This window comes from Melospiza melodia, chromosome 4, assembly GCF_035770615.1.
Source record: "Melospiza melodia melodia isolate bMelMel2 chromosome 4, bMelMel2.pri, whole genome shotgun sequence".
Taxonomy (NCBI): Eukaryota; Metazoa; Chordata; class Aves; order Passeriformes; family Passerellidae; genus Melospiza; species Melospiza melodia.
This window is the reverse complement of record NC_086197.1, coordinates 82145970-82170205: the sequence shown is the minus strand read 5'-3', so window position 1 is coordinate 82170205 and position 24236 is coordinate 82145970. Positions and strand designations below refer to the sequence as shown.

Genomic DNA, 24236 nt, shown 5'->3' with positions numbered 1-24236 from the left:
TAAAGTGTGCAGACTAGCAGAGAAAGGTGAATACATCTATACAACCTGCAAGGGAAATAAAATACTGGGCTTTTTGCACTACAAAGCAAAGAGTGACTTTGTAGTTGGATATAATGGAATAATTATCCGAGATTTCCTGCACAATATTTTTTAACAATGCCACGGAGAAAATAATGCAGAAAAACTAAGCCTGAACAGAATAGGATATATTTTATTATTTTGTAAACATTTTTAGAGTCCCTCAGAAGAGCCCATCACATTGTACCAAATGGTCACCTGACTATCCATTATACCTGACCATCAATCCATCTAATGCTGGAAATTTATGATGAATAGTTTTGGAATACATTAGTGAATGTCTTAATTTGGTTTTTCTTTTAAAATCCTCTTGCAAGTTCTACTAAAATGACATTTTCCTACAGTATGAAAATTCATATTCAGTGTGCTTATTCTGACCTGTATTTTCTGCATAAGAAACAATTCTTCCTCAGCTTCTGTCTGCAGACCTAATCCAAAACTGCCTAAATTAATGGGTTTTACACTACTGATGACAATTTGTGCTCAATCAGGTCTGTGACTTGCTGGTCTACAGATCATTTCATCACTGCAGTTAGAAGTGCACAGGGAAAGACAAGGTTCCCCTACTGAGAAAAAATCCAGTTTGAAATGTTGTTGCCATTAGCTGAAATGAAAGGCTACAAGAGACATTTTGGTGGTATTTTTACATCATCAAATAATGTTTACATGATTTTATATAATATCTATATTGGTTTCATGTACCAAGTAAAACTGACTTTTTTGTGAAGCTTCTGATCAAGGCTGCACAAAGAATTTTACAAATTGCTCAGAAGTCTTCTGATAGAAAGGTGCAACACCACCATCCCTCCACTAAGTTCTCTTGCTGTGATGATGTATGGCAGGTGTTTCATATCAGTGATAGCACCTTGGAACAGGGATTTAAGAGAACTGTTCACATTTCCAACTCCAAGAACTGCATTAAAAACAACATTGTGACCTGTATTCTAAATTTACAATACAATTTCACCAGATACGACATAGAATGTTTGATTTTTCAGTCATCAATGCAATTCAGTGTATTGCGTTACTATTTGTAGTAAACTTACAAAAAGTTGAGCCTAGACCAGATTACAGAGTTGTAATGACCTTTCCCTTTCCCATTTAATATCGAAGATGACATTTATTGAAGCTCAAATAATGCCTATGCTTGTCTTGGTGCTCTGAGTAAGAACTAAGTTTTGTACCTCTTTCTGAATTTTTAACATTTCTTCCTGTAACAACCAAACGGTATATCTAGAGAGCTTAACTAAGTGAGAACTCCAGGGTTTTGACCTGGACTGTACAATATGAGATTAATAGCATCAGCCCACATTGCCATTTTAACTCTCATTTGAATTTGTTACATGCATGGTGTTCTTTCTTCAAAGATGGTTCATATACAGTATAATTCTGTAAATAATTATTATTGCTTCTGCTTCACTTTAAAGCATATTTGGACCTCTAAAATATGAAAATTTCAGCGTCTTAGATCAAGACAATTTTAATTCAAAAATGTTCTCAGAATTATAAGCTTAAAATTTTCAGTGTTTCAACTTTTCTGTTGACAAAGTTCTCATTTATATTAAATAGACTGATGATAGGAGGTGTTACTGTAGCAGTCACAGACTCTTCTCTCCTGTTCCAGGCTTATGCTGGGTTTCATGGTTAGCTGTGCTTTCTTGTCAATGTGGCTCAGCAACACCTCTGCTGCTGCCATGGTGATGCCAATCGTAGAAGCTGTAGCTCAGCAGATCATCAGAGCTGAAGCAGAAGCTGATGAGCTGGAGATGTCCTGCTCTAATGGCTCCATCAACCCAGCCCTGGAGCTGGACGGTAGGCACGCTGCAGTTCTGCCTTTGCCACGCTCAGTGGGCAGGAGGGAGCGCTGAAATGCCAGAGGAGAACTGGCATCTTCTCCTGCTTCACTGAGAGGCTTCTCTCAGATCACCGTGAGTGAGCTCTCTCACAGTCACAAAGATTCATTAAAACTGAACAGATGCAGCTGGATGAGAGGAGGGGAGACAGGAAGGGGCTGGCTTATCAGCCTCTCTTATCACCTATAAGATGGCTGGAAGGAAATATGCCTCCAGGCTATGGAAATGCTAAGGCTTAAATGTTAGCACAGGAAAAGAGCTCTTTAGGCCGTAGGGTAATGTTGGAACAACTACTGAATCTAAACTGATTGCCTTCACAGTTAGATTGTAAATTAGGAATATTTCTCCTCATGAGAAGATTCAGATTCTGAGGAACAGAAGCCATGAAGGAGTAGGGCACAAATCAACTGTTTCTGAGATTGGTGCTTGCAAATGTAGTGATGGGATGATGTGAAGTAAGTGCATGGGATGAGATGTTGATGGAGCCTTTCCAGTTTTACTCCCTTAAATGCTTTTCTGTCTTTGCATCACTGTCTTACAGAAAATATAGGAGAACATGAAAGCCCAGATTGGAAAGAGAAAGAAAAACCAGTAAATGGGTAATTGTTACTGATTTAGTAAATTTTGTTCTAAGAATTCATCTAAATAGAATATCTGTTTGCTACAATACATGCCTTTGTTTTTCCAGATATAACAACAATGTGGGTAGTACTGTATGCACAGTTGAAAAGGAAAATGAAAAAGGAAATGAACAGGTACTTAAAGTATTTTTATCATGCAGTGAAGCTTAGTTTTAACCTAAATTACACTTCTATGCCACACCTAAAATGGCACAGGTTGTAATGAAGTTGGTTACATGTGAATAAGAAATATACATGTAGTCAGACGCATGTACACACTTTGCTTGTATAGCTATTTCATTACTGGTTTGCCCTCCCATTTCACACAAGTTAAAGCAACCTTACCAGAGTACAAACTCTATATCAGGTGTGTGTATATGTATCAGCCTATACAGAGGGAGTTCTGTAAAGACTAAGATCAGGGAAGGGACTTCAGGATTAGACTCTGCCTCCTTTTCCTTTACATGAATAATTGCATTACCAGTATAACTGTGAACTAAGACACACTCTAGACAACTATACTGCCAGTAAATTGTCTGGCTCTTCTGACATATCCTCAAATTCTATTTTTGCGTCTGATGATGAGCCCTTCTTATACATTAATTAGTGTAAATATTTTCTAAGCAGAACCTACCACCTGCTGAAGCAGAGAGAGAAAGCAGAAAGGACAAATACAGTGGGATTTTCAAAGTGATGTGTTTATGTGTGGCTTATTCTGCTACCATTGGAGGACTGACCACAATCACAGGAACATCGACTAATCTGATTTTTACTGAGCACTTCAATTCGTAAGAGACTACATTACATTATTTGTACTCTTCTTAGTCCAGAAGTTTAACTTTCCTTCTTAAGCTCTCACATGGCTCCCCTAAAACGCATTAGAAACCTTGCCCTTTGATTTGATATTATTTGATTGTATTGCTTTTCCTAATTTTTTTTTTTAACTGAGATAAAATGAAATTGCAGGTTTGTATTTGCCTTACACTGGGAAAGTCTGTAAGTGACCTTCCAACACGTACAACAAGATGACCATTGTTTGGTTAAGTAGTACTTTACAATTTCGGTAGCTGCATGGAAAAAGATAGATTTTTCTTAGAAGGAATGCAATACTTGGCATGAACAGAACAATCACTATCTAAAGATCTGTTATTAATTTTTAAGTACAGCAGGAAATACGTTCAGACTTCTTAGCAAAGAGCATCAGGAGACTTTCAAGAGGCTAAGCACTGTTGAAATTAGAAATCTGGGTCCATTAATTAACAAAAAAAGCAGATAATTTCAAGGCAGTCTGAAACTTTGCATTCAATGGAACAATGTTTTAAGTTTTCCAAAGCATTTTCTAATATTCATTTTCTTTCTTAAGTAGAACTACTTTGAAAAGAAAATTGGCAAATTTAGTTCTAAACCCCTTGGAATCTAATAGTTCTTGCTGATCATTTCTATCTTCTGCAAACCTACCATTGTCAGTAATAGTCCTACTTGAATTCTGAAATAAAATAAAGCAAAATTCTTTTTTGTCCTCCATCCACTGTTTTGTATTGCACATGACAAAATTGTTGAATACCAGTTATTGATAGCATTTTTAGAGTTTGCCTGCGAAGAGTTTACTGTTATTGGCACTAAATCACTGTAGAAAGAGGATTGTTAAAATCCTCTTGTAGATTTTCCAGAGGAAATAGGTCTAGAAAATAAATCAGCGTGTCTTGCCCATCCTTGCTTCAGGCAAGACCTGTAGTAGATAATCCAACAATAGCAGATAATCCAACCAGAGCTATGTAATAGATTATTTTTAAAAAAACATTTAAACTGAACATCCATTCTACCTGAGGGATATTTGCTCTGGAGATGAAGAATACCTAACTTCAATTTTCAGATTACTAGAAATACTTACACAAATATTCATTCATCCCTGTACAATTTACATAGTACAAGTACAAAACTAAACAAAAGAAGTATCAGTGTTGCTTCCACTGTTGTCTTCTACATCCATTGTAGCTTTTCCATTTGAGTATATTTTCTTGTGCTAAATTCTCATCTCAAAAAATTCCTTTCCTTCAAGTTCTCTTTCTTTATAGTCCTAACAGCCCTTAGGCTGTGCATGGCCCTCCCTTGCCTACTGAACTCACTTTAGACACACCTCAGTCTGTGTCGGATCCCCAGAGCTGTTGCTGATCCATTGCCCAAATAACCAGCACAGCCGGTTCCTGTAGTGGCCATGATGACCAGGAAGAGGATGGGAGGGTGAGGCAAGCGGATACCACAGACCACCTCATGCTGAAGTCTGCTGCCAGCCAGAAATATTCTCCCACAGAAGTGTTTTCTGGTAATTCTCACAAGTCTTCATTCCTTTGAAAGGTGAACTAAACTTTTTTTTTGCTTTCATCCAGACGTTACCCAGGTTGCCAGTGCATCAATTTTGGATCCTGGTTTGTCCTTTCCATCCCCATTGCAGTTATTATTCTGCTGCTCTCCTGGCTCTGGCTGCAGTGGCTTTTCCTTGGGTTTGAGTAAGTGAACAGTATAATCAATAGAAATAAAGGTTATTGATATAATTTTTTTTTTGCCAGGAATAAATATTGCATCTTAGCTTAATATATATTGAGGAAGAAAATGCAGCAACAGTGATTTTGTGATCTTGATTAATATGGCTCAATCTCCAGATGGACAAAAATTTTCTAAAATAAGAATCCCAGACTATTCAGCCCAATGTGAAAAGTCCATACCACAAATGGACTCACTTCTTTATACTATACACACAGAGTCATTAGTCAGTGCATGTGTGCAAGACAAAAGAATACTGAAATCATATGCATTTTTTTTTTTACTGGAAGAGTCATAGGAATACATCCTTTATTGGAGTGAGGCATTGTTTTGAATACTTGAACAATGTCTGTATAAACTAGATGGTTGTATTTGTAAATGTGAGGTAAGAAACTTCTGCTTTTCCTAAATCTATATCTGGTGGTATGGTAGGGTTTCTGTTTCTCCATGCAGCTTGGGCTTTTATTGTTTTGGAGAGGACAATATGCCTTTTGGGATGGTTCTTCAAAGCCTTTTTCTCCACGAGTTCACTGGAGAGATAGGTGGGACACCAATCTTCCAGAATTACATGGCCACATGTGGTGCAAGACATGAAAAGTGAGACTAGTTTTAAGCAGACAGAATCATGCCATGCTTACAACTCTATATGTGAACATTCATAGTTTCATTTTTCACGATTGTTTTGATGTTAAAATGTTCTATTTTACTTTGTATAAGAGACTTATCCAAGAATGAAAACCTGGCTTGTAGCAAATACCCTGCTGATCAACATGTAATCTGCTCATGTGAAAAAAACCTTTTCATTCAAAAACAAAGTAAAGCAAAGCCATAGATTTAAAGAGATTCCCATTAAAGAGAGTTGTATATTTAATTCTTTCAATTAGTTCACATGGTTGAAGTTTCATCCTTCCTGGCCAAATGAGTTGGTCAATAACAGAACACATTTTGTTGCTGCCTCTGTCAGTTTCCCACAGGGCATTGTCAATTAATTCCAATATGCTCAGTTTGGTGTGTAATAACTAAATGGGAGATACTGCATTGTAAAGTGACAAATATACATTTGTCAAGTGCTATTGGTAACTGGAAAGGCTGGACAATTTTTTCTGTATACACTAGTATCTCATCATCCAATATTGCTGCTTTATATTCCAGTTTAAAAAACATGTTCAAGTGTGGCAAGAAGAAAACAGCTAGAGAAGAGGCCTCATCACAGGTGATTCAGGAGGAGTACAAGAAACTTGGACCAATTAGGTATTTCAAACTATAAATCTGCAAGCAAGAGCAGGTAAATCTAAATGTCAATTCAGGAAAATTTATAATTCATTCTACTTCTGCTATAGCTACCCAGAAATTGTTACACTTGTCCTGTTCATTCTAATGACCCTCCTGTGGTTCACCAGAGATCCTGGCTTCATCCCAGGATGGTCTTCACTTTTCCCAAAGTAAGTGCTCTCTTTTAATAAAGCAAAAAGAACTGTACTGTGCCTTAACTATATACCTTCTTTTCTAACCAATTTTCAAAAATTAAAATACTTTCAATATTTCAGAAATATGCCAGGCCAAAATTGTTGCAAACCTTTGTAGTGTATACAGAAGATAAACTCCAGCAACTTCACATATATATGTGAGCAATAGCTGAAATGTGTAAAACCTGTTATAGGATAAATTAAAGTGCCTCCTAAGAGGGATTGTTACTAGATTTTTGGCTTAATATGGTGAGGGAGAATGCCAAAGGTACTTTCATGCCAAAGTACCTCACTTCCAGTGTGAAATTCAAAGAATAAATCTGGTTAGGATTTTTTTATCTACTTCCCTTAGTGACAGCACACTTATATGCATACAGGCCAACATCCCCTGCTGTGACAGCTGAAATTAATGATATAAATGACTGTCCATTCATGCATAACTCCCTGAAAGTCATAGTTTAACTGAATACCAAAAAGTCAAGAACTATTGTAGGGGTTTTTTTGTCTTCTGCTGCAACTTTTTCAGGATCATCTGGATTTCTTTCCCTAAGTAATCAGTCTTACAGGAACTTATATTACGTATATTACTTATATGATATCTCCTTTTTTCTTGCTGCAATTACTGTAATTTCAGTTCTGTTTTTCTGTGATAAAGTTTCAAGTTTTGCCATGGAGTGGTAGGAAGTAGTTGCAGGATATAGAGAAGTGGGACTTAATGTTGTTTAAGTCCTTATGGGTTTAACATGTATTACTAGTTATCCCAAAGACCAACTCTAGACTAGAAGGGTAATTTTCCATTTTGTTTTCCTGTGTGTTTGTGATAAATGACACGTGAACACACATACCTCATGCCTTCTCTTTTTAAGTATATTTCCACCACTTACACACCTTCCCAGTGCTCTTCCAGAAAGTCTGGGAGGTAGTGTCACAAGGAATAATTGTAGCACTTTGAACATTTAAACTGTAACACAAAATTATTTAGCAAAAAAAAAAAATCATTAAAAAGTCCATTAAAAACTAAGATTAGTTTAAAATGATTTACTTTTAATCATCAGGAAAAGATTGAAAAGGAACACTTGTTTTTCTCTTATAACAACAGCAGAGCTGACGATCACTGTCTCATATGAAACACTACACTCTTGAAAGGGTTTTGGAGTGGTGACCTAATTAAATGATCAGCTAGCTAAGCAATCAGGCTGGGTTGGCTTTTCTTCCTTCTTCCTATTAACACCCACAGCTCACCCAGCATTGTCTAAAGAGCTACATATTAAACTGAAATAGAAGGCACTGTAAAAAACCTTTCAAATATCTGACTTAGGGTTCAAATGACTTTTTTTCATCCAGAGAGCTACATATTCCTATTTGAAGCTGGTTATCATTGTCTGAGGATTTTGTTCATTGGTAGAGACAAACAGAACATTCTCAAAAATGAGCAGGGTTACAGGTTCTACACAGGGATGTTATTTGTGGATGCCCTCTAATGTTGCCCTTGGAAGGAACTGGAAGCATGTGTCATAGCACACTAGGCCAAATTATGTTGTAATTTGGGTGAGCTAACCTGAAGAGAAACAAAGCTTTGCTTAAGAACTTTAAGAGGAAAGAAAGCATTTCTTACTATTCATACCCTGACTATATCTAGATAGCTTTAATTTATCAATTATATTAACAGGCACAAAAACAGTAAATTAGGTTAAAACTTTCTGAGCAACAAAACTTTTCGGGGAAAATAAGGGAGTGAGTGGGGCATAAGGATGGCACAGGTACAGCTGTGAGCAAGGCATATTCTTAGAAGCAAAACCCAAACCAAACAAGAGCAACAACAAAGAAATGTGAGGGAAAAACCCCTCAGATCTTAGGAACTGTATTTCTGACACTGTGATGTCCAAGAGGCTTGTAGCAGTGCACTGAACTGCAGATTACATCTCTTACACACTTGTTCCCTAAGCGTGAGCATATAAAATTGCTCAGTGCTTTGGACTTAGGTACAGAGATAGGGATGTGCATAACTTCTTTATGTTACAGGAAATACCTATAAGGAAATATTCTCCACCCTTACAGAAATCTGATAGCGCTTGTTTTCCACAGGGTTTTATCCCACAGTCTCAAGAAGGCCTAAGGGAAGTTCTGCCACCTGAAAAGAGTTTTTATGGTATGAAAAGCCACAATGTTGCTCTGAGACTAGTGAGTGCATCCTACTAGGTGGGAATTGCACCACCCTCAGAGTCTTAAACCAGAAAGGGCTGTCTGATCCTTTATTCTAGCATGCTGAAGATCAAAAGAGTTACACTGCTCTGTGTGTTAAACCTAGTAGGAATTTACTTTATCAGAACCTGAATTTCCAGAAAGAAACCAGGCTTGATGTCAGGGTGGCAAAGCCCAGGTTCGTCAAATTTTGGAATTTGCTAATTTCCTTGATAGTCATGTCTGTTGTCAAACTGAACAAGACAAACTAACGTACTGCTTTCTGTCGGAATATGCTTCCAGAGATCTATTTTTGTCTTTCTCTATTGGTTTAAAAAAATCTTCTGTGCTTTAAAAGTATATGTATCTTGTGATATATCACCTTATAAGCTTTGCTTGATGAACTAAATTAAATACTTAAATCTTTGTTTCAAAGAAAATTTCCCATCACTGTCATCACCCATGTCAACAGACATTTGTGTGCACCATCATGTTACTGAGTATCCCTTTAATATGCAAACACTGATACTTTTGAAATCCCAGCAGAAATACCACTATTTATTTATGCTACCTTCATACCTCTTAAGAGCTACTTTTTGTAGTGTCAGCAAGTTTTTAATCCACACTTCTGCTGTAGCAGTATTGAGTAGAGCCCATTATTTCCAGCTTTATCAGATGCCTTTCAAAAATACATTACTTCTACCAGTTCATTTTTTTTAAGAAAAATGTATATTTATTAAAGTCTAATCCTTCCTTTGCTGTCCTGCCCTGCACCCGTTACCTCCTTCTGTGAGCGGACAGCAGGTTGTTTTAATAAATATTGTATAACACTACAGAGAGCAGCACAGGGTAAAAATGCCTGTTTCCTCCTCATCTGTTGACAGCACATGATCACACATCATTTCTGCTACAGCAGTTTCCTTCTCTGTCCTGGTCTGATTCCAGGCTGCCGGGTATTAGCTTCAATTAGAGCAGTTCCAGGTTGGCCTTTGGCCTTTGGGTTTATGAGCCTCATAAGAAACAGAAAGTTCAACACTGAGCTGTAGCTGATTACAGCTGATGTAGGCAAGGTAGGCTTCCCCCACTCTTCCACAGATTATTGCCTGGATGTACTGTGTTGCTTTCTTCATGATTTATTGCTTTCTTTACTTCTAATACAAGACCACTATGTATTTTTGTCCACAGCCATGTTCTCTACCATAATCTCAGCTGGAGTGAGATCTCTTGAATCAACAGGTTTTTTGCTTCCTTATAGCACAATCAGATTTGCAGTGTCATAAGCAGATAGATGTTGTATATGCAGTTGCATTACAACTTGGATAAATAGGCTTTAAAAAATGTTTATCTCAAAATTTGATAATGATTGAAAAGCTTCTGTTTGGAATGACGTTGTGTGTGTCCTCATCATAGTTTGGCTGGTGGTAGGGTGTTGTGCGTGTCCCAAGCAGGTTTTTTGAGAATGCTGTTTTGCATCAGAAATACTGAGTTTGTGAGCAAAAAGTTGCACTCCCTAGCTCAGCTAGAGTAAGTGCTGAGTCCTGTACCTGGGGAGGAACAATCCCAGCAGGAAGGGGGCTGCAGGCTCGCCTTGACAATCTGTGAAACTACATGAGAGAGAGCAAAGAGGAAAGAGTCAGGCTCTTCTTAGAGGGGCTCAGTGACAGGATGAGAGACAGGATGAGAGACAATGGGCACAAAATTAAACTTACAGGTTGCCTCCTGAACATCAGGAGATGTTTTTCACCTGTGATAGTGATCCAGAGAGGTTTTTGATTTTCCATCTTTGGACATATTAAAAAACTGTCTGAACATAGTCCTGGGCAGCTGGCTCAGAGTAACCCTGCCTGAGCAGAGGAGGTTGGCCCCGACAACCTCCTGAGGCCCCTTTCAAACTCAACCATTATAGGAAAATGGAGCTGCCTAGAGGAAAGTGACAGCATGGATTGTTTCTGTATCTAGATCTCACTTTCCTTAAAAACTTCTAGCAAGACTTAGAAGAATGTAGGATAGGATCCAAAAGGAAGTGATTTTATATCTCTAGACCTGGTGCATCTGGTCCCAGGCTAAAGATGATATACAGGCAGAATCTCCTGCCTTAAGAAACCAGAAAAATATAGTAACTTTTTTTTTTTAATGTATTTTCTATGCAGGCAGAGTCTAGGAAGCAGGAGACAAAAAATATTAGAGAATCACTTCAACTTCTAGGGCATCTTCATTTTGTGACAGTATTAGCTAAAATTATGCTCGTTTTGGTGTAAGTCACCTGACTTAAAGTTTTAAGACATAATAAAGTTTTGTTTGAATTTCACCTAACAAATCAAAGGACTAGATATTTGCAGCATATCACTGAGAGAATTGGTTTTTGCTTTCAGTGAGAAGCTCTGGTTCAGTACAAAGCATTAAGCTGCTGGGAAGATCTGATGGGAAGTTATTATTGGACCTACTGTAGCTGAATATTTAGAAAGCATATGGTCTGAGGCTGAGAGAACAAATATATTGGTGTGTTGCTTCAGAAAATCTTACAGAACTTGCAGAAAATAGAAAAAAATAACAAGGTTAAGAAAATGTTTGCTTAGCTTTCTTAAGTAAAATTTCTATTCATTTTAATGGCCATCTTGACTGAAATAAGACAGGCTGGGATATGTCATCAGCTAACATTGGTTAACAGACTTGTGTGTGTTAAAATGGCCTTACAGCTCAGCTTGGCACCTTGCCTGATCTTGGTGCTACTTTTTACAAGTTAGAAGGATATTGAAGCAGTTTAAGACACAGTAGTGCAAACAGTTCTTAGGTACTGGAAATGACCAAAACAAACACAGCCCTTGTGACTGTGACCCTAGTAATAACAGCCATAGCAGGATGATAATAAAGTTCTGCTGCCTTTCCTCAGCTAGAAAATCCCCCTTGTTGGTATGCACTGTGTTCTTTAAGGCCTCTTAAACAGAATCTATTGCAGCGCATATTAAAATTATTAAATTTATCATTAAACTGTGAAAACTAGTTATCTAAGCATCAGCTACTTCTGAATATCCCACTCTACCAGCTAATTTCTGTATGGCAAAATAACACATGCTTACTTGAGATGTTTATTTATGAATTTATAGGGCCTCCACCAAAAATTTCTCTAGATCTGAGGAGCTGACCTTGATTGTCTGCCAGGTACCCACCCAACGACTTTGTCACTTCCTCTCCTCAACAGGAAAGGGGATAAAATAAGGTCAAAAAGCTTTTGGGTCAGGATAAAAACAGGGATAAATGATTGCTTATCAGTCACCACTATGGGCAGACTTGATATGGGAAAAATTAATTTAACTGCAAGTTAAAAATAGAGTTGGATGGTGAGAAACAAAGATAGAAACTAAAGCTCTTTCCCCTCATCCTATTTTTCCAGGCTCAACCTTACTCCTCTGCTTCTTTCCACCACACCTAATGGTGCAAGGGATGAGGAATAGAGTGTTATGGTCAGTCCACAGCAGATTGTGGGCTTTCCAGATACTCTATCCTCTTCCTCTCTCCTCCCCTCCTTCTCCTCACTATATATATTTATCTGGGTTTTTTTTGTTGTTGATTTTTCCATAGATATAAAAGCTATATTACGGATTCAACAGCTGCCTTAGTGATAGGCCTCCTGTTCTTTATTATTCCAGCAAAAACATTGCATAGGACATCGAATGGAGAAAACAGTTGAGTATAATTTGATGTTGATTTTACTACAATAAGGTAACTAAGATGCTACTGTAAATGTAACTTATTGCACTGGTTAGAGGAATGTAGTTAAATACTAATGCTGAAGTCTTAATAGAGGGTATAAAGCACTGGGGTGTAAAGCATCCCTGACCTGGAAGTCAGTGCCATCATACAATGTGAGAAGCAGCAGGAGCCAGTGCTGTGCAGGAAGGTGTTACCTGTACCCATGGACACCAATGGAAACCACCTGCCCATTCACCACAATGGGCTTTGAAATGGGCTGCATGGAGCAGGGCTAGGCTCATGCTTTGAAAATGTTACTGCTTGATTCGGGTACCCTGTAAAACCCCAAATAGTACATTAATTCATTATCATGTAATTTTTCCTCTTCAAAATGGATTTTTTTGTTTAAAGCATGCCTCTGGCTCATCCTCTTTATGCATTTAGTTGTGCTGCTGAAAACAATGGGATCTAGGGCTTCACAGAGAACAGAGGGTGTCTTGGTTTGGAAAAACAGGTGTGTGCTATTGAAGGCAGGTGCCTCCCCTGAAATGGAAAATGTAAACCCCCTCCCTCTGAATTGTTGTAAATTTGAAATTAAGCGGGGCTCTCAGACAAATATATGGAAGCAGGAATAACAGTTCTTTATTAGGGAAGAAAATAAAAAAATCCAGAAAATAAACAATGCAGTAAATTAAAACCACACTGACAGAGTCAGAATAGAACCTGACACCCTGTTAGTCAGGGTGTTGGTAGCAATCCAATTGGAATTGTGGCTGCAGTCCTCCTGGAGTGTCAGGTGTGGTTCTGTTGGAGCAGTGATCCTGTGGAAAGGTGTAGTCTTCCTCTGAAGATCCAGTGGAAGAGGCAGCTGTTCCTCTGGGAAATCCAGTGGAGAGGCTATACTGGTGCTCCAGAACCTCAAGATTATACCTGGGTAAGAATGCTTGGCTCCTCCCTCTGGGTGGAGCATCTCACAATGGGATGCTGTAGTTCTTATCAGTCATGCAGTGACATTCAGTAGCCTATTATCAGCAGATGTCTTCCCAGAGGGAGGAGTGATTGCGGAAGAGATAAGGAAAACTGCCCACAGAACAGAAGACAACTGCCATACAGATGGCAAATAGAATACAATTTGCTTGGCAATCCAGGACAGAAGGTCAGAACCTAAATGAGTCTAAGTGAAACAGCATTGCCTCAGCAATCTGCCTGAACAGTGAAGTTTTATTGAATAAATAAAACCCATTGGTATCCTACACCTCTCTTCTACATGGGAAGGAGGGGAAAGGGACCAGTGCTCCACTGGCGGTAACCATCACAGCTCTAATGTTTCCATGCCATGACAGTTTTCCCCTGTCAAAGATCTGTACCAGGAAGTGCAGGTTGTTTCGGTCAGAGACCTTGTTCATGTTACAATGATGAGCTTTTTGTCTTTGAATTTTTCCCAAGTACTTCCTCAGGGAGATTATTTCAAGAGCTTGTCAATATGTTTTTAAATGTTGGTTGGGGGGTTATATATATATTTTTTTTTCCCTCTAGCTGTTTCTGCTTACATTCCACTGATTACTTGGAAGGAATTTCAGTCATGCATGCCCTGGGAAATAGCTATTCTTGTTGGTGGCGGGTTTGCACTGGCAGACGGCTGCGAGGTAATGCAATTTATAGAAGTACTGAACAAATAATGTGACCCAATCAAGAGCAATTCAGACAGGCAGTGAATTCACAGTCATTCTCTTGTTTTAGCAAGTTATTCTGTAGCAACATTGAACAGGATAAATGTGATTAATAATCAAGATGTTCAGAAAGCAGGTTTAGAGAAAAAGAAGTTTCCTGTTTTCCAAGACTATGCACAGTGATGACTACTGTTTCTTATTTAATGCAGATCTGATGGGGGCAGAGGGGTTGTGACAACACACTGTTTCCAAAGCCTTAATGTCACTGAGATAACTCCCATGTGGAGCCTGATGGTGACTCCAGTAAATCAAGCAGCTTTGGACCTAGACTCTGGTTATGAAGCCTAATATACTCGTATTACCATTTTCTGATTAAGACTCCTCTAACCATCTCAGAGATGCAAATATAAATAAATGGAATATAGTTTGCATGGGCTCCTATAGAGCACCATTGAATTAGAAAAAAGGTCTTAAAAACACGTGGTAGAAATATAGAAAATATTTTAGATTTTTCTCTTTTACCTAAATACTTCACTATTAGCAGATAAGTTCTGTTTATATACCATTTAAAATTTTTTCCTTTCAGTGACTTGCTAAACATAATCATGTTCTCATGTTCCTAATGCAGGTTTCAAAACTTTCTGAGTGGGTAGCAAGTAAATTGACACCTCTAGGATCATTACCCTTGTGGCTGATTATCCTGATATCCTGCCTTATTGTCACTACAGTAACAGAAGTAGCCAGCAATCCAGCTACCATTACGATCTTTTTGCCCATACTATCTCCTTTGGTGAGTATAACAAGCTTATTTTTAATCAGAATCTACTCTATCACCTATGTAGTAATGCTGCTGCTCAAAGAAGTGGTTTTAAAAAGTGTCAATAAAATACTTCAGGTCTTTTACTGTCCTGTATTGTGCATTGTATATTTGGTTGCTTTAGGTGTTTTTACCAGGAGATGCTTAAAAATTAGTAAAATTAGATAAAAGTTCATTTTATGGATTAAACCCAGATGGCAATCAAGCCATACGCAGCTGCTCACTCACTCCCACACCAGAGGGGTCCTGGACAGAATTAGAAGGGGAAAAGCTAGAAAATTCATGGGTTCAGATGAAGACAATTTAACAGGGAAAGCAAAAGCCCCATGTGTAAACAAAGCAAAACAAGTAGTTAATTCACTGCTTCCGCTGGGCAGGCTGCTGTTCAGCCATCTCCAGGAGAGCAGGGCCCCATCACACATGACAGTAACTCGAGGTAAGAAATGTCACCACACCAAACTCCCCCTGCTTTATACACTGAGCATGATGCCATACGGTATGGAATATCCCTTGGTCAGCTGGGGTCAGCTGTCCTGACCATGTCTCCTGCCAATTCCATCCCAGCCTCTCATCACTGTGGCAGTGAGAAAAATAGGAAAGGCCTTTGCTCTGTGTAAGTACTGCTCAGCCAGGAGAAAAAAACCCTATATTGTCAACACTGTGTTCAGCACAAATCCAAAACATACAAGCCACTGTGAAGGAAATTACCTCAGAAAACTCCAGTACAGTTCAACATGTGAAAATTGATGCTGTCGTTACTATTTGTGAATATTTGAAGCTCTTGAAAGGACAGTTCTCTTAGGGTTTCTTCCAGACTGCATCTTCTGCAAAAATGGCTAACACTCCAGGTTGTCACAAAGAGAAGAGAGGGCTAATACATACTAATGCCTTTTTCTTTGAAAGAAGTGTTAGTCCTCTTTTCCAAGAATTACAGAATCAATTCGGTTTGAAAAGATTTGTGAGATCATCATGTTCAATCTTTGGCTGATGACCACTTTGTCAAATAACCATGACACTAAGTGCTCCATCCAATTGTTTTTTGGACACTTCCACAGATGATGACTCCACCACCTCCACGAGGAGTCCATTCCAATGTTTAACAACCCCTTCACTAAAGAAATTGTTCCCAATGTCCAACCTGAACCTCTCTTGGTGCAGTTTGAGGCCATTTCCTTGTCCTATCACTATTGTCTGGGAGAAGACACTCAGGGAGTTGTAGAGAGTGATAAGGTCTTTCCTGAGATGCCTTTCCCCAGGCTGACCTCCCCCAGCCCCTTCAGCCCCTTCAGCTGCTCTTTAAAAGGACTTCTGCTCCCAGCCCTTCCCCAGCTCCTTTGCCTTCCTCTGAACACACTCCAGGCCCTCAATGTCTTTCTTGTAGTGAGAGGTCCAGGGCTGGACACAGCACTCAAAGTGTGGCCACAACAGTGCTGAGTACAGGGGGACAAACACTGCCTGGTCCTGCTGGCCACACTGTTGCTGATACAGGCCAGGATGGCAATGGCCTTCTTGGCCACCTGGGCACACACTGGATCATGTTCAGGTCCCATCAACCAACACAGCCACGTCCTTTTCCACCAGGCACCTTTGCAGCCTGCCCCCAGCCTGTGGCACTGCCTGCAATTGTTGTGACCCTAGGGCAGGACCTAGCATTTAGTCTTGTTAAACCTTATCAATCCAGTCTGTCCAGATCCTCTGCAGAGCCTTCCTACTCTCCAGCAGATCAACACCCCCCACTGTAGTGTCATTCACACCTTTATGGAGAGTACATGCAATCCCTTCATCCAGATCATCAGTAATGTATCATATATAAATTCAGCTTTATCATCTTTCTTGCAGTGTTTTTGGTTTTCATGCCTGTGCAATGTTCTTAAAAAACGATTTACCAAAAAAGGTGTTTTCTCACTATTTAAACTGGTAGTTCCATTCAGATTTCACTTGTGTTAATATAGGAAGTTTATATTTCTGTATTTAATTTGGCAAATGCATCCCTTGACAGCTGTACTCTCTTTCATTTTTTGGTAGGCTGAAGCCATTCATGTGAACCCACTCTTCATTTTGATACCTGCTACCTTGTGTACTTCCTTTGCATTCCTGCTTCCTGTAGCAAACCCAGCCAATGCCATCGTGTTTTCATATGGTCATTTAACTATTATGGACATGGTGAGTTTTAAGCAAAAGTCCTAAAGGGAATTTTTGGCATTCAAAAATTTTTATTCATTGTCTTGATGCATGTTTCTGCTTTCCTTTTCCTCTTCTCTAGGTGAAAGCTGGCTTGGGCATTAACATCATCGGAGTTGCTGTAGTTATGCTTGGGATCATGACATGGATAGTGCCTATATTTGATCTCTATACTTACCCAAGTTGGGTACCCAGCATCCCATCTACAAATGGCACTGGGCTGTAAAAAAAAGTTTCCTTTTATTTTCTCATATGTGGTGAGTCACTTAAAATGCTTTCAGTCACCACAATTATAAGGATCTACATTACTATAAATGCTGTATTTCACAGTCCTAGAGACTGATGATCCAGTCTGAGAGTCTAATCAGGAAGAGTGCTAGACTTTCTAAAGATCATAGTTAGATCAGGTTTCTAATCTAGTTCAGCTAGTCTGAATTTTTATATCTTCATGTTATGAAGGAAAAAATAAATGTGCATAGCCATTATCACGGGCAATTTGCCCCCATTCTCAGGGTAGCAGAATAATGAAATTTAGAATTTATTATTTCAAATAAAAATCCTTGTTATTACTTTTTTGGGAGTTGTCAGAGAGCGTGTTGGTTTTCTGTTTTCTAGATTCAAGCTTTGTTTAAAACAGTGTTGATCACAAACAAAAGATCAGGGAGGGGACTGTCTTGAACCCATAGTTTACAGACCAGTCAAAAATGCACAAAAAATAAAGAGCAGCATGACCACTTACACAGCACTTTATCTATTAAGCACCTTGTAACCTGGAAGGAGAATGCATACGTAAGCATATATTTATGCTACATCCTCCCAGGACCTCACTAAAATACATTGTTGCTTTTGTAAAAGAAAAAAAAAATATATTTCTCTGTATAGAGAATGTTGATTGATCTGAGTTGATCTGTACAAGTTATCATCACATCTCTCTGCCAAAAGTAGATATATCTCCTTGAGGAATGAAACCATAAGACAGTGCTGAAGATTTAACAGTCAATCTGCCAACCAAGTGAATCTTCACCAGGAGGCTCATGGTATCTGCAGGACAGATGGCAGTTTAAGGTTACTATACTGTGTAAATACTATAATGTTCTAAACAAAATAGTGTAATATGGTCAGAGTGTAAGTTGGAGTTCAAAGATATCCCCAAATAATGATGTTCTTGGTTGTTACATATTTTTCACCATGAAGACTATAGCTTTACTTGTTGTGAAGATCTGTAATAATTTGTAAAGAGCATGTAGTCTGAATGTAGTCTGAATGAAAGCTGTGTGTATTTAGATTGGATCATGCCTTGCGGCATCCATATGATAGTTGTAAACATCAATCTGTCTTTTAAAGATTCTGTCCATTTTCCTAACAACAACAACAACCAAAAAATGCTGTTGGTTTTGATTAAGGGTTTACATTTGGTTTTGGTACTGCATATTTAGAGATGTCAGTCATGACTTCTGCAATGCCAGAATGCAGTGTATAACCTTGTATATGTAGCTTGTTACCTGTAACTATTAGTTGCAGGTTCAGCTGCAGTGAATTATTAAAGAAGCACTTTTTCTTAATTAATGATTCCGTGTAAGTATTGAAGTAAGTATTGGTGCATGACACCATGCTTTTAAGCCTGATTGTGGCTGCTATCACATTTTTTTTATGCAGTGGCAAAATAGGGCAATGACCATCACTGGGGCAACCAGGAGCTGCCACTATAAAAATAATGCTTATTGATCCCCTGTAGCAATGATCATCAGTACAGATATACAATGCTTGGCTAAATGAAGTCAGGTACCCGAGGGAAATGCTGATACAAGTAACTAATCCAAGATATAAATCCTGGAATATATCATATGATATTTTACCATAAGCATGTGCAGTGCAGGAGCTCATGGCTTGTTCAGACCTTTGGTCCTGAAGGCACAGAGAGGAAGACCAGCAAAGAGTGCTCTTACTTACTTTAAGGTATCACTTTCCAATTTTGTCAGTAATTTTCCAATTATTCAAGAGCAGTGAAAACAGCGAATCACAGTATTTCAAGTGGAAGGGATCTCAGAGGCATCCAGTCTTGCTCAAAGAAAAGTTATTATTCTGTTCAGACCAGGTTGCTCAGGGATTTGTCTAGTCATCTTGAAACTCTCCAACATGAAACTCAACATGCACAATTTCCCTGACTAATGTTCTCCAGTGCTTTACTGGCCTTGTGGTGAAATATTTTACCTTTAAACAAATAAGAAAACATATTTATTTCAGGTTAACAGACTCATTATTCTCCCTTTTATTTGGGATTGATACTTTTCTGTTAGTAAAACTGGGTCTTTTTGCTTTTTAATGAACCATGAAATAGGGAAGACAGTCCTCTTTGTGGCTTTATGTTCACCACTCCCACTGGATGTTGTATTTTTAATCTCCACAGGTCTGATCTGCAAAGCCTTACAATCATGTGGTACTGCTGTTTAGCCAAAGGAAATCTGTTAACTTCTTCTGAGCTGCCCGCAACTTTTATTAACTTTCCCAAAACAGAATTGGCTACAATTGGTTATAACCTCAGCCTTGAATATGGCAATGAGGTCTACAGGTCCATGAATGCACTTCTCCTTTAAATCAGGCTTTGACACCAGTATTCTCTCTTCAAGTTGCATATCTTCATGGAAGAAAATAACTATTTGGCACCAGTTAAGAGAACTCTTGAGAAGCTGTCTACCATAAGAAGCGATACAGTTTTCAGTAAAGCTGAAGCTGTTTGTGCTGGTTGATTTTCAGCTGTTCATTTTCTTTACTTTCTGTCTTATTCATAAAATCAGTATGACAACAAAGGCCTGTCATGTCTGAACCATCATAATTCAGACCACAGAATTTCCCTAAGTTATTTTTTCAGGGAAGAAATTATGGTTAAGTATCTTAGTAAACAGGCAAAAATAGTAAAATTTTTCATGAAGGATGCATTTTTAAAAACTATTTTCACTAAAATTAGTGTATGCAGTGGATAATATACAAAGAGACAAGGGAGAGTTTTGTAAAGCCGGTCATCTCTTGGACCTCATGTTTTTGTAATTTGTTAAGATGAAACACAGAATTATATATAAACTTACTTTCAGCAACCAGCATCTTAATTGTGTCATAATGTGCTAAGTTAATGACGAAAGTTAATAATTAAGCACGTTGGTTTTGGAGACTTTATCTTGCAAGTAAGGCAGTCATGAAAAATCAGGTTGGTAGTACTGGGAAAGTAGGTTCTCAGCAGGATTATTAACTTGTTTTGCTAGAAGTTTAAGGAATGGGTCAGACTCAACACTTGAGATTATTTGTTATTATTATTAACTTATTTTTAAAGCTTTTAGGAATGTTTTAAGTAAAAATTAACAACCCTGCAGTGCAGGGATTAATATTGATATTTTATTCCCCACCTGAGAGCATTGAAATAGAAGAAAAAGAAATTCAGAGTGTGGTGATCTTGGTACACAAGGAGTGGATTTAGCTTGGACTGCAGGCACAGATCACTGTGCTGATCACCAGCAGAAACACACTCTTCATATGTTGCTATTATATTCCTTACTTTGACCAGAATTTGTATTAGGACAAATGGTAGGAATGCACCTATAATTATTTTAAGAGTTGATTATTATATGATGACATTAACTATTTGTAAATTGCTTTGTTCCTAATTTCCATATAAAAGGTGTTGATTTTTTTCTTTGAATCAGATGAGTCTAATCAGTTTACTTTAATAGTACATAAGTAATATTTGTGACTTACTATTTATTTGTGATCCCATTCCTGATGAATTAGAAGGAGCTTTTGCTATGTACTTCACTGGGGATATGTTCTCCCTTTCTATGGTCATGGTATATTTAGTGTATTTTCACTTTATTTTGGAAGATGTGCATTTACATTAGCAGAAACCACAAACCATGTGTACCCTGGAAATATCTTCTTGGCTTTTCTGTTTTACAATCAGGCAATCAGATCAATCTTGCAGCATAAACCCCTTTATGTACTTTTAAAATGAAATGACTGTGTTTGTTTACTGCCAGGGTCTAGCTTGTTTAAAATCAACCAGCCTATAGCTCAAGGGGTCACTGCAGAGCAGTGCAGCACAGCAGCTCAGGAAGAGAGTAGAAAAAAATATCCTGGATTTTAACAGCTCTTTGATTATGTGTGGATACGAAACCACCTTGCAACAACAACAAAAATACTCTTGCATGCTACGTGCAGCTGCTGGCAGGACTGGAAGGCTTCTATTGAGCCTTTAGATGTCCAGAAGTTTGGCCGGCCCTCTCTCCTGCCCTGCCCTTGGCAGCCCACAGCAGGATGCCACTTTCTGTGATGGTGGCACCCCAGAGCACCTGAGGACATCCCCCAGTGGTCAGGCCTGCACATATATCAGATCACTTTGCAGCTATTAGTCAGAAATTATAATTTCAGTTATCAGCTTAGTTCTTTGTCTCTGCAAACTTCATTTGATGGTTTATGGTTTTAACAATCACTTGAACTGAATTCTTGTCAGTGCTATTCCCTAATACTTTTGCCTTTTGTGTTTGGAAGTTTATGTATGTTATTTTACCTGCACAATGTTCAATTTCTGCATAATTTTACTTTACAATACAAATCTAGTGTTTTTAAAATAAATATTTTCTGAATGCTGCTCAGTCCAACATGTTTATCACTCACAAGAGCTAAAGTTGTGATCTGCAAAGGAAAGCTATTTGTCAATAAAAGTGCCTGAGATTTCTTAAATCTTTTTTATTGTTATAGACCAACTCTTCATATATGTGGCAGAGGAAAATAATTGCTAAGAATAATTTAAATTAACTGGATATTGAAAAAGTCCACTTTAAAAATAATTTTTAAAAGAGAAAGATCTTTCAGCTTTGAAAAGCTTTAAAAAATCTGCTCTCTGCCATATTCCTGTACGAACACAGAATAAATATATCACGGTCTCAAACAGATTTGGGATTAATAAGAAAATAGAAGGTCAGAAAGCAAGGCATATACCTATGAAAAATAGCTCTTTAGCACCTTGTTTCTGATTCAGGTATAACCAATTTAGGTTAGGATGCTGGAGCAGACCCACAAGGATAGCTGAAAGAGTCACTTCCAAGCATTTCATTTGGTCATCCTTCAGTGCAGGGCCTCAGATTCTGCCATCTTCAGTTGTGGCAAATGTGAAAACTTGAGTGAAAATTTCAGATTGCTGACCTAAGTTTGCAAAATGTCTGTACAAGATGTAGGATAAAAGGTACACAAGAAGTCTAAAGAATCAGCAAACTGAGGAACCCAAAACTATCCTAAATAAAATTCTAGTTAAAAGCATGGTCCTGAAACTCTTGTCCTCACGCATCAATCCAAGAATGCTGCAGGGCATTTTTGTGCATCCTGCTTCCTTCCCATAGAGATTTCCATTTTCATCCTCCAACATTCTTTAACAACACAGTAAGAATGAAAACTTTTTGTGACCCTTACTTAAATGCTGACTAATTTGAATCCACATATTTTACATCTCAAGAGAGACCAGTGTTACCAGGATCAGCCTTTGTCTGGCAGACGTTAGGGCCAGCAGAGAAAAATTCCTGAACCCCAAAAAATAGAGCTTGAAGTAAACAGCCTGGGCAATGAGCTGTGAGGGGAAGCTCTGGGTCTGGTGGCTGGGAGCACAGTCACACCTCTGCTGTCTCACACTGGTGCCCCCTCCAAGGCACAGGAGAGATTCTCACCATGGGAGGCTGAGGATGGGAATGTTTTACTGAGGCTGGATTCTGGTCTTATACCCCACAGAGAGTTTCAGGCACAGTGACATTCATAGACGTCTAAATTAGGAATCAATTTGAAAAATCTGAGAGAGAAGTTTAATATTTCCAGACTAAGCAAGCAGGCAGGCTGATTCACAGATTTTTCTTTGAATATAATTCTTTAGGTAAGTAATCATGCAAAAAAAAAAAAAAAAAAAAAAAAAGTTTCAAGGCCTAAAATAAAGACAGCTGGTTTTCCAGGCCAGGTGTTTACTTTAAAAATGAAAGTCTTTCTATTATAAGTGGGATCTACAACAATATAATTCAACAGGCTAAGAGACAAGACCTTTGTGGTACACAGAGCATCAATGAGGTAAGGTTTTCTTCATCCTGAATGTTTTAATTTATGCTACACTATATGATGTGCATCTTCACCTGTGCTTATCATGAGCATAGATAGCAAAGCAAGCATATGTACTAAAGCTAAAAAACATTAGCATCTTACACTAAGTCAGTCTGGAATAACTAAGCCATAAGCATTTGATAGTTTTTACGACTTGTCTCAGGAGAAGTAAACAACGTTTAAATCTCTTGTATTTTGTAGCACTTGCTTGAATACGTAACAAATGGAAAAAGCATTTTCTGCTCTCCTAGATGATTTCTCTGAACAATTTCCCCTTAAGTTATCTTGAAAAGTTCTGTCTCTTATTGCAAAGAAATAAAAGGAAGAGATGAAGAAAAGAAAATAAATGAGAAGAGCATGGAAGCAAAGAATAAGAAGAGGAAGGAAGAGAGAGGGAGAGAGAGAGAGAGAGAAGCTAACCTAAGCTAACCTACAATCTGCAGTTCTGAGTCTCACCTTTCAAAACTGGTAATGATCCATGTACAAGACTGACAACTTCTCCTGACATTCTTCAAGGATTTGAAAAGTTCAGTTTGCATAATATAGAAAACCATGTGGTGGCTAGTTCTTTCTTTAGGTGTTATTATAATGCATCAGAGGAGAAGGAAATGGATGGCATAGATAGTACTATAATTTTTCCTGTTCTCACTGTGAAAGCAGATGGAGTTTTGCACCCATTAAGAACAATCCTTCAATTTCAGTAAGCCTTTAACACTTTCCTAGTTAAGCTGCATATTTTCAGTGTGGCAACTATTGAATACATGGCCTAGGCAGTACCTCAAGGGTGACATTTTTGAAAGCCACTCTTGAAATTGGTCTGGAATCCTCTTTATGTGATAGTGAAGTAAGATTAAAGCCTTATAACAAAAGCTGAACTGCCAGTGCCCTCTTGCAGCCACCTCCCTCCTTATTCTCAAGTTGTATGGCCATTACAGTATGATTTTACAGAACACAAAGAGGAAATAAGTTGTGTTATTCATTATGTTGACAAGGTCAATGAAGGTCATTATGGGAAG

The 24236-nt window shown here is 38.2% G+C and overlaps 1 protein-coding gene across 4 annotated transcripts in view; it reads left to right on the top strand.

Moving 5' to 3' along the window:
* SLC13A1 (solute carrier family 13 member 1) overlaps positions 1 to 23511 on the top strand; it is a 28621-nt gene extending 5110 nt beyond the window's left edge. The window contains exons 4-16 of one of the 4 annotated variants that reach the window (XM_063155370.1): positions 1703 to 1890; positions 2473 to 2530; positions 2620 to 2686; positions 3176 to 3339; positions 4939 to 5058; positions 6245 to 6343; positions 6433 to 6534; positions 12319 to 12422; positions 13966 to 14075; positions 14728 to 14889; positions 16942 to 17079; positions 17180 to 17354; positions 23422 to 23511. In XM_063155370.1, the coding sequence (XP_063011440.1) occupies positions 1703 to 1890; positions 2473 to 2530; positions 2620 to 2686; positions 3176 to 3339; positions 4939 to 5058; positions 6245 to 6343; positions 6433 to 6534; positions 12319 to 12422; positions 13966 to 14075; positions 14728 to 14889; positions 16942 to 17079; positions 17180 to 17323 (1456 nt within the window). In that variant the 3' untranslated portion in view covers positions 17324 to 17354; positions 23422 to 23511. Of the gene's footprint in view, positions 1 to 1702; positions 1891 to 2472; positions 2531 to 2619; positions 2687 to 3175; positions 3340 to 4938; positions 5059 to 6244; positions 6344 to 6432; positions 6535 to 12318; positions 12423 to 13965; positions 14076 to 14727; positions 14890 to 16941; positions 17080 to 17179; positions 21772 to 23421 lie in introns of those variants that run through there. The other 3 variants (XM_063155369.1, XM_063155368.1, XM_063155371.1) reach the window with 3 other exon arrangements.
* Positions 23512 to 24236: the final 725 nt, after the last annotated feature.